General features: G+C 46.0%; 1 protein-coding gene across 1 annotated transcript in view; it reads left to right on the top strand.

Annotated features, from left to right (window-relative positions):
- Gfra3 (GDNF family receptor alpha 3) overlaps positions 1-11,002 on the top strand; it is a 27,676-nt gene that overhangs the window by 6,586 nt on the left and 10,088 nt on the right. Inside the window, exons 2-3 of the mRNA XM_021214924.2 lie at positions 2,567-2,854; positions 7,145-7,237. Of these exons, the coding sequence (XP_021070583.1) occupies positions 2,567-2,854; positions 7,145-7,237 (381 nt within the window). The remainder of the gene's footprint in view (positions 1-2,566; positions 2,855-7,144; positions 7,238-11,002) is intronic.

Below are 11,002 nucleotides of genomic sequence, written 5' to 3'. Positions count from 1 at the left end.
TTACTGAAGATATACCAGTGGCTAACAAGCACATAAGATTATGCTCAGCAAACCTTAGTTATCAGAGAAGCCAGGGCTACGCAGAGAAACCCTGTCTCAAAAAAACCAAAAAAAAAAAAAAAAAGGAAAGTAACAAGACTCGGTAAGTCTGAGGAGGAACTAGAATCTTTGCAGGTTGATGGTAGGGATCTAAAACTGTAGCTTCTGTTGAAAAGAACTTGATAATTTCCTCCCAAAGTTAAGTATGCGGAGCCGGAGACTTGATTCGGTGGTAAAATGCACTTTGCAGCTCTGGCAGAGGACTCAAGTCTTGGTGTTCAGTACCCACATGGAGGTTCACAACTGTGTCAAACTCTGGTTCCAGGATATCCTACCCAGCCCCTACCTTCTGGCCTCTGTGGGCAACATATACACATACATACATACACACATGTGCGCACGCATGCGCACACACACACACACAGTGCACATACATTTGTGAAGGTGAACATATGCATAAAGTAAATAAGAAGGTAGATCTGGAGGTTGGCTGGGTGGTTCAGTGGGTAAAGTCCCTTACGATCAATCCCGAAGACCTGAGATCAAGTCCTGGGACCTACATGGAAGAAGGAGAGGCCCAAACCCTATAAGTTGTCCTCTGACCTCCACACATGTGCTATGGCACATAAGTCCTTCATAAATATAATACAAAATTTTAAAGGAAGGTAAATTTTATGCAGTGTGAATATGCAGATATCAAATATGTAGGATATCTGGCATGCAATGAAATGTTTGCTTTTTTTTAAAGACTTATTTATTTATTATATGTAGTAAGTACACTGTAGCTGTCTTCAGACACTCCAGAAGAGGGCATCAGATCTTGTTACAGATGATTATGAGCCACCATGTGGTTGCTGGGATTTGAACTCAGGACCTTTGGAAGAGCAGTCGGGTGCTCTTACCCACTGAGCCATCTCACCAGCCCCAAAATGTTTTTAATAAAAGATTTTCTAGCTTACAAAAGGGGTTCAACTCAAAAATATATCCAGAAGATGTGAGCGAGTGGGTTTAGAGGATACAACCAGGGAGGCCTGTGTGGAGACCTGATCAAGGAAAATCATAGGCAGATTCCAGGGTTTGAGCAACAGGGCTTGTTGAACTTAAGATAGCACTGGGTGCACAGAATTAACAATGACTGCTAAAACTTTCACATAAGTTTTCAAAAGTGTTGTAGAGTCAGGACTTTTTTTTTTTGACTTTGAGATTATATTATTATTTTATGTCTATGCGTGTTTTGCCTGCATGTGTGCCTATATACCACATGTCTGTCTGGTACTGGAGGAGGCCAGAAGGGAGTGTTGGATCCCTTAGGACTGTAGTTACACATGGCTGTGAGCCACCATGTGGGTGCTGGGAATTGAACCCAGGTCCTCTGAAAGAGCAGCCAGTGCTCTTAACTACTAAGCCATCTCTCCAGTCTCAAATTGTGACTTTAAACCAGTGTTTCTCAATCTTCCTAATAAGCCAACCCTTTAATACATTTCCTCATGTTGGGGTGACCCCCCCAACCATAAAATTATAACTGTAATTTTGCTACTGTTATGAATCATAAATATCTGATATGCAGGCTATCTGATATGTGACCCCTGTAAAGAGGCCATTTGACTTCAAAGAGGTCTCAACACATAGGTTGAGAACCACTGCTTTAAACAGCTATCAGGAAATGATGTGTTGAAGAAGCAAGAGCTTCTTCCAGGACTGTACTGCAACCAACTTTGGTATTTCTGAGCAAATAAGTGGATCAAATCCACCACCACCACCCACCCACTTTAATAACGGTGTTTGTCTTAATTATGGGTGTGAGGATGCACGCCATAGCACAGCTGTTGAGAGTTGATTTTCTCTCTCCACTATGTGGGTCCTAGGGATTGAATTTAGGTCGTCAGGCTTGGTGGCCAAGCCACCTTTACCCACCCAGCTATCTCGCTAGTCTGCCTTAAGATGTTTCAAACAAATGACTCAACTCTCAACCCTGCTTATGATGGAAGCCCTGCCTGTGGTACAGCCCACCCAGGACCTTCTTCTCCCATGCCTGGAAGGATCATTAAGTTCACTTCCAAATATCTGCCCCCCTCTGTCTGGGCTGAACAACCTCAGCCCATCCTCATCTCCTCTTGGGCCTAGTCTGCTTTGTATATAGCATAATGTCTGATGCATATGTATATATACACATACATACTCAGGAGGCATATGTATAATTTTTATGTATATGAGTGTTTTAGTTGCATATACATCTGTCCACCACATGTGCCCAGTGCCATTGGTAGACAAAAGAGGGTGATGGGTCCCCAGAACCTGGAGTTATGGACAGTTTTGAACCCACCATATAGGTGCTGGGGGTTGATCTTGGGTCTTCTGGAAGAAGCAGCCAGTGTGCTTAGCACCACCCCCCACATTTATTCTTAAAGGGCTTTTGTGGTACCCTAAGGTTTTTCTCATGGTTTCATTGGGAATCTCCCCTAACCTGCCTCATGATGTAGTATTTCCAGGCAGATTTTGTGGACGCACTTGATTTCTGCCTTTGCAGGAAACTCCCTTGCCACAGAGGACAGGCTTGTGAACAGCTGTACCCAGGCCAGAAAGAAATGCGAGGCTAACCCCGCTTGCAAGGCTGCCTACCAGCACCTGGGCTCCTGCACCTCCAGTTTAAGCAGGCCGTTGCCCTTAGAGGAGTCTGCCATGTCCGCAGACTGCCTAGAGGCGGCAGAACAACTCAGGAACAGCTCTCTGATAGACTGCAGGTGCCACCGGCGCATGAAGCACCAAGCTACCTGTCTGGACATTTATTGGACCGTTCACCCTGCCCGAAGCCTTGGTAAGGCCACTGTCCTACAGCGAGCTATGCTGGGGGTAGGGGGTGGGTTTGGGGAGGCCATTTCTGAATGGTGTATATAGGACAGGCCATATAGTTACTGTTTTGTGGGGATAAATGAGCTCCGCATGTGGGATCAGTAAGAGATGGGGGGGACTATTTGGCATTGTCTTCTTGCTCCTTAAAACTTTGCCCTCTCCTATACTTATTTCTACGTTTGTTTTAAAAATATTTTCAGCTGGGCACAGTGGCACACGCCTTCAATCCTGTCAGTCAGGACGCAGAGGCAGACACAAGTCTCTGAGTTCGAGGCCAGCTTGGTCCACAGAGCTCGTTCTAGAACAGTCAGGGCTACACGGGGAAACCCTGTTTCAAAAAATTATGTATTTACTCATATGTGCAGATGTATTTTACATGCATGCCAGGGTGTGCATGTGGAGGTCAGAACACAGTTTTGTGGAATTGGTTCTCTTCTTCTACCATGTGGGTTCTGTGAACCAAATGCCGGCTGTCAGACCTGGTGGCAAGTGCTCTTACATGCTGAGCCATTCTGCTCCATTCGGCTGGCTCCTTATGTCCATTTTTCTTACCTGTACCTTTCTCTTCACAAGCTCTAAACCAGGGAGAATCCCAGTCTGAACAGGATATTGAGAGAAAACGAGGAAAGAGTCTCAACCCATGAACAGGTTCAGAAAACCGTGGAACTGACCGGTTCACGAGAGCAGAAGTAGTTGTTACGGTTTTTTAACGGAAAGGCTGTCGCTCACCAGTCAGGAGACAGCAAGAGAGAAGGCACGTGGGAGCCAAGCAGAAGAGTCACACCTGTCTCTTTTCATTGGCCCCTGTCTGCACTGGTCAGCTTTTTAATTAATTAACCAGTGAATCTATTAACTTATGGTTTTTCAAGGCAGGGTTCCGTTGAGTAGGTCTGGCTGTCTTAGAACTCACTCTGTAAACCAGTCTGGCCTCGCCCAAACTTAGAGATCCACCGACCTCTGCCTCCCTAGTGCTAGGATTAAAGGCGTGCGCCACCACTGCTCGGTTTACTAGTCAGCTTTTAATGGACTATGTTGTGGTAACAAAAAAAAAAAGATTCCCATAGGTGAGCATGGAGAGGCTTGTAATCCCAGCACTTGAGAGACTGGGGTAGGAGGCTTCCCACAGATTTGAGGATAGCCTATGCTAGTGAGACTCTGTCTCAGGCAACGACATTAAAATCTCCAAACAAAAGGACTGAAAAGGGCTTCGGAGGTAGCTCAGGCAACCTTACAAAGACTTAAGTTTGATCCCAGAGCCCACATAAAAAAACCAAAAAAAAAAAAAAAAGGGCAAGTGATATTTGTAATTCCAGTGCTGGAGAAGCAGATAGGCAGACCCCTGGGGTGTGTTGACCAGACAGTGGGACCTTCCTGATGAGTCTCAGGCCAGAGAGATGCCTTGTCTCAAAAAAAAAAAAAAAAAAAAGTGTGGGGCTGGGGAGGAAGGCTCCGGAGCTGGCTCAGCAGTTAAGAGCACTGGCTGCTTTTCTGGAGGACCTGAGTTCAGTTCCCAGCACCCAGGAGGAAACTCATGACCGTAATTCCAGGTCTGAGGATCTGACACCATCTCTGGCACTTGGACACTTTTATGGTTTTTGCCCAAGGGTCAAGCTCGGGCTGGTCTCAGACGTGGGATTCTCCTGCCGTCAACCTTTGAGTGCTGAGAACATAGACATATGTCCAGGCTCATGGCAATCTCCCTGCTGGGTCTGGATCTGGCCCCTCTTGATCTAGAAACCCATGAATCGAAACTACAAGTCACCTGCCTTCCGTGCCCACGGTAAGGAACAGAACTGAGACACAAATAACTCTCGAAGAAAGGGATGGATGGGAGGCATGCGGGGCTTGTGGATGCACAGCTGGTGTTGAGAGGCCTCTTCCCGAGGATGAGCAGTGTTCCCCTTGCTGGCAGTGGACTTGCCCAGTGTTCTCCAGGGCTCTTGGCCCAGCCATCTGCTAGGTTCTTGCTTTTCTATTATTCTCTTTGGCCATGGTTAAACGGGCACTGGAGACTGCAGCCTCCTTGGGGGACTGAGCAATATTCTCAGCCTGCTTCCTGCCTGAAGGATGTTGGCGATTTTGTCTCATAGTCTCTTTTAATATGAGTTGGTAACTCTTGGCTGAACAACACATAATTGCTTTTTATATTTTTTTATTTCTTCCATCTCATGAGCCCAGTAGCCTTTCCCACAATTTAAAACATGTCTCTCCTTCTCAACCTAATTAAAAGTTCCTTGCTTTAGCTGTGTGGTGGTTTGATGGCATATGCCCTTAATCCTAGCACTCTGGAGGCAGAGACAACTGCATCTCAGTGAGTTCAAGGCCAACCTGGTCTACAGTATGAGTGCCAGGACATCCAAAGCTATACAGAGAAATGCTCTCTCAAAAAAAAACAACCAAAACAAAACAAAAACGTCTCTTGTGTTTGTCAGGCCTCCATGGGAGAATCATTGCTTTAATCTCTTTATTGTTTTCCTCCTGAGTAAATTTGTCCAACTGACAGGATTTACTGCTAACGCCTTTCAAACGAGAGACCCCAGTGAATGGCAGGGTCCCCACGAGGCTTGATTGGTTGTCCTACTTCCCAGTTGAGTTATTACCAACCTTGTAACTCTGAACCCCCTCCAGCCTTATAGTCCTTCTGTGGCTGAATATGAAAGAAACTTGCATCTCTTAATCCTGTAAGGGAGGCCAGCGGTTGTATGTATGTGTGTGTGTGTGTGTGTGTATGTATATATGATGTGTATGAGTATGTATATGTATGTGTGCGTGTGCATGTGAGTGTATGTGTGAGTGTATGTAAATGTGAGTATATGTGAGTGCGAGTATGAGTGTGTGTTTGGAGGCCAGTGGACCAGTGGTTGATATCGGATTATCTTCCTCTATATTTTTAAGACAAGTGTCTCTTCCTAAACCTGGATCTTGATGATTTGGCTAGACACACCCCACTGATCTACCTCTCTATACCGCAGCATTGTTGAGCCTCCATGCCCAGCTTTTAATGTGGTGCTGGTAATCCAAGCTCAGATTCTCACACCTGTCTATACTTAGGAAAAGCAATTCTGGAATCAGTGTAGATTTTTATAGCCCACTACAGACACACCCTTTTTCTTTTTCTTTTTTTTTTTTTTAAGATTTATTTATTTATTATATGTAAGCACACTGTAACTGTCTTCAGACACTCCAGAAGAGGGAGTCAGATCTTGTTAAGGATGGTTGTGAGCCACCATGTGGATGCTGGGATTTGAACTCTGCACCTTTGGAAGAGCAGTCGGGTGCTCTTACCTGCTGAGCCATCTCACCAGCCCCCACACTCTTTTTCTTTGAGACAAAGTCTTGCTGTGAAGCGCTGGTGGGCATGCAACCATAGACCAGGCTGGTCTCTAATCCATAGAGATGTGCTGACCTTGTCCTGGAGCACTGTGGTGAAAGGCCTGCAGTACCATGCCTAGCCCAGTTCTTCTTATTAAGCTAATGTGAATCCAAGCAAGTCACTTAAGCCCTCATCCTCAGTTTCTTCTTACCAACTCAATGTCTTGTAGGAAGAATGAAACAACATGTGCATGTGTGCCTGTGTGTGTGTGTGTGTGTGTGTGTGTGTGCATGCATGTGTATGCTTGAGTGTGTGTGTGTGTGTGCGTGCGCGTGCGCGTGTGTGCTCATCCAACCTAACTTGTATATCTTCATGACTCTGGATTCCCATTTCTGCATGGTTTGCAGTTCTAGATAAGAAGAGGCTGTATCTTTTCTTTTGCTGTACAAGGCTGTCTTAGTCAGGGTTTTTATTCTTGCACAAGCATGACCAAGAAGTAAGTTGGGGAGGAAAGGGTTTATTCGGCTTACACTTCCATACTACTGTTCATCACCAAAGGATGTCAGGACTGGAACTCAAGCAGGGCAGGAAGCAGGAGCTGATGCAGAGGCCATGGAGGGATGTTACTTACTGGCTTGCTTCCCCTGCCTTACTCAGCTTGCTTTCTTGTAGAACCTAGGACTACCAGCCCGGGGATGGCACCACCCACAATAGCCCCCCTCCCCCCTGATCACTAATTGAGAAAATGCCTTATAGCTGGATCTCATGGAGGCATTTCCTCAACGGAAGCTCCTTTTTCTGTGATGACTTCAGTTTGTGTCAAGTTGATACACAAAACCAGCCAGTAAAGGGTGTTGCAGTCTGACCCAGCAGGTTCAGGTCCCCCTGCTATCCTTCAAAGAGTATTGTCCTTGGTATTCACACACTCCCTATTCTCTCTAGGTGACTATGAGTTGGATATCTCACCCTATGAAGACACAGTGACCAGCAAACCCTGGAAAATGAATCTCAGCAAGCTGAACATGCTCAAACCAGGTGTGGAGGGCAAGCCAAGGATGGGGAAAGGGAGGCTGGGGCTGGGATCTGCAGGGGGTGGGTGGTGGGTGGGGTACTGCCAAGGACCAGCCTCAACTTGGAGAGGGGGTTCTGAGAGAAAGGGTGTCAGGGAGCAGTGAAATCAAATGACTCAACGTCAAATTGTGGGTCCAAGCTGGCAGACTAGGTTCTGCTTAAAACAGCTTTTCAGCTTGCTTTCTCTCTGGGTTCTGCTTCCCTGGAGATCTCAAGACAGCTCTCTCTCTATTTTCTGCTTGATACAGTTCCTAGAAGTTCTCTCTTGCTATTCTAAAAAATTCTCTGGATAGCTCATCTCTTGCAGTTCATAAGTCTGGTCTTTTATTTTTACATATCAATCCAGTCATTTACTCCAGGTTCCCATTTGATTATCCTGTGAATCACATTCCATGACCCAACCCTTTGACTTTTAGGAGACAGCAAGCACATTTTTTTTTTTGTTGTTTTTTTTTTTTTCAAGACAGGGTTTCTCTGTGTAGTCCTGGCTGTCCTGGAACTCACTCTGTAGACCAGGCTGGCCTTGAACTCAGAAATCCGCCTCTCTCTGCCTCCCAAGTGCTGGGATTAAAGGCGTATGCCACCACCACCTGGCCACATTTTTTAAAAAAAGATTTATTTATTCATTATATGTAAGTACACTGTAGCTGTCTTTAGACACCCCAGAGGAGGGCATCAGATCTCATTGCAGAGAGTTGTGAGCCACTATGTGGTTGCTGGGATTTGAACTCGGGACCTTTGGAAGAGCAGTCAGTGCTCTCAACCACTGAGCCATCTGTCCAGCCCAGCAATCACGTTTTTAACACTGCATAGAAATGACCATCTCTACCAAACCTAGGCCTAGCCTTGCTCTGCCCAAGGCCAACCCTGAACTCAGGAATCTGCCTGCCCTTGTAAGGACAAACAAAAACCTTAGCTGGGTGGGATCTCCTGTGAGTGATCACTACTCCCTAAATCTCTTTATCTCCTTCTTTAATATCTTTCTGACATGATGGCTCACAGTGAAGTTGCTTCTGTTCCTTTAGATTCGTGAAGCCCCTCATAATTCATAGTGCATCCTTATATTTTGCATAGTTGAGAAATTATATACTTTCGAGCTCGTGTTTTTAGAGTCCTTTTCCACAGCCTTAAGGGCTCTCCTGAAGGACCTAGCATTTACCATTTTGCTAAGACACTAGCCACACCTTTGCCTCCCCGACTCCTGCTGTTTCTATCACAGAGTCAATGATATTAACAGAGAGAAGGAATGTAAAAATATGTACATTATTATACAAACAAGCCTTATGCCCACAGTAACTATCAACACTCATGGAGGCCCATGCCTGCTGGCCCTGTCCCAGAGGCAGGAACCATGTCAGTCCACCATTATCAAGGCCATGCCAGACCCAGCATCTCCCTCTCTTTTGTTTTTAATTTGAGGGAGCAAATGTTGATCATGAGCGTTTGACTTGCTTGATGCTGACTGGAAGGAGAAACAAAACCAGTAAGAATAAACCAACTTCGACTCCCCCATTTATCAGCAAAGTCGTCCAGGAAGACGAAGCTGTGTGCTCGCGCACAGAAAGGCAAAAGCTGCAGACACCTCCTCAGTAGAAGTGTACCCATTCTAGAGTTATTAATATCCCTGATCCTATGGTGTAGGGAGTCCATATCCAAAGCCACGTTAGACTTGTTCTAAAGCCCCTTTAAATGAGACTGAACTTGAAAGCAGCCATGTTCAGAGGTCTTAGATTCCAAGGGGGGGGGGGGTTTACACAGCCCAAAGGAACAATGAATGACGTTGCACTGAGAGCCTGATCTTTATATTTTGAATTTGATTTCCCATAAACAGGACTGCTTCCTTTACAGCATTAGGCCTATCCTGAAGTCCCCGGTCAAACATCTCCTGGATTGTAAGTGCTATTGACACATTTTGTATAACATGATGTGCTGTGTGAATATCTTTAACCAAGGATGGAGTGGATAAAGTAAAACTAGAAATCACACCTATTAAGTCAATCATCCCTAATATCAAGGCTGCAACAAATCTTTTAGATCTCTTGAGAGCCAAGGGAGCCCTATGCAAAGCCTCTATAAACAAATCTGGCTGACATGGGCAATCTCTCCAAGAAAATATGGCATCATGGGTGAGACCTAGCCCAGAATATACCAGCTCTGGCTGTCTCTTCAGATGCTGCACGCAGCCGTGGGTCTCTCCTGGCCAGTCAGCTGCAGACAACTGAGAGTTTCCAGGACCTCCTCCACTCCATCAAGAGAGTCTGGGACCTCTGTCCATACTGCTCTTGATGACTGATTGTAAGCAATCTCCTTTCCTCACAGCAACAGAATAGTAACTATGGGATGGAGAGAGAGGGCAATGCTCATGGGACGCCTGTAACAGCTTGATTGGCAGTATATCAGTGGTCTGTCGTTATAGGCCTAGAAAAGATGCAAGAGTGTTATGGGAGTCTTGGTACCAGAAGGAATCCTTTAAGTGGGAAGTCACTTCTGTTGCATTAAGGAAAGCAGAGGGAAGAGTGTTGGAGGCTTGTCCCACAGCATTAAGTGTGGAGGGAGAGGATGTAGTGGGCCGGATTGCAGGCCAACCTTTGCTAGCTCTGCAAGAGACATCCACTCCTGTATCCAAAAGGCCTTTGATAACTTGTCCATTTATTGTTATCTCCTTTTTCAAAAGCCTTTTTTCTTTACTACTGCCACTCAAAACACTCGATTCCTTGAACCTGAGTTTGTATGACTGACCCCTAACACACAATGGCGATAACCCTTGATCATCCCACGGTCCTGCATGAATCCATACTGTGTTTGTGGGCAGCTGTAACATGATCTTTATCTCTCTTGTGTGGTCAGAATCAATCACTCTCAGAATTACATGTATCCCTTGTAGGGAGCTGGTGCTTCTGCCACTGTGCCTGTGGGCGATCTGTGGGCGGTGGACTGTGTACCCCTGTGGGCATGGTCACTGTGGAGAATCAGGAGTTAACATGACTAAGGCTGCTGGATTGAGGTCCATTCCTGTGCTCCCTGGGGTGGCCCGACATAGGGAGTAGACTGACATCCTTGGTTGGTGGGAGCAGATGGATTCATGCTGGCCCCCATTATTTGAGGGTCTGGAGCTGGGTCCCCTGAAAGTTTCCCTGCTGAGGACAGTTCCCTTTAGTGGGGAATGGCATGCTATGTTTGTGAAATTCAGATCTACACTCTCTCTGCCAATGGTAAACGTTTTGGCACTGTGGGCACAACTTAGCTGGATGAGGGGCAGCACCTGCTCGGGCCATAGCACTTGGCACCGGTCTTTTCTGCTTTGCCCATGACGGTGTTAGTGACTTATGTGCCCGGGCTGTCCACAGTTGAAACAAAGATCAGAGACTGGACCTTTATTTTCCCCTTTCTGACATGGGGAAGCCCCTGGAGAGAGGCCGCCATTGCAAGACCTTGCACCAGCAAGGGCGTAAAGTCAGCATAGAGGCAGACAAAATCTGTAATATTTCCAGAACGCCTTGCAGGTCCAAGCAGGTCTCTGCAGGTTTCACTGGTATTCCTACAAGCTAATTGTCTCAGCAATACACTTGCCACCTCTTCATTAGGAATTATCTTTTGTGACTGCTGCATACATTAGACGAGTCACAGAATCTTCTCTTCTCTTCTCTTCTCTTCTCTTCTCTTCTCTTCTCTTCTCTTCTCTTCTCTTCTCTTCTCTTCTCTTCTCTTCCCTTCTCTTCTCTCTGTCCC

Source organism: Mus pahari, chromosome 15 (genome assembly GCF_900095145.1).
Source record: "Mus pahari chromosome 15, PAHARI_EIJ_v1.1, whole genome shotgun sequence".
NCBI classification, from domain to species: domain Eukaryota; kingdom Metazoa; phylum Chordata; class Mammalia; order Rodentia; family Muridae; genus Mus; species Mus pahari.
Note: the sequence above shows the minus strand (reverse complement) of the source record. Positions and strands in the feature narration are given on the sequence as shown.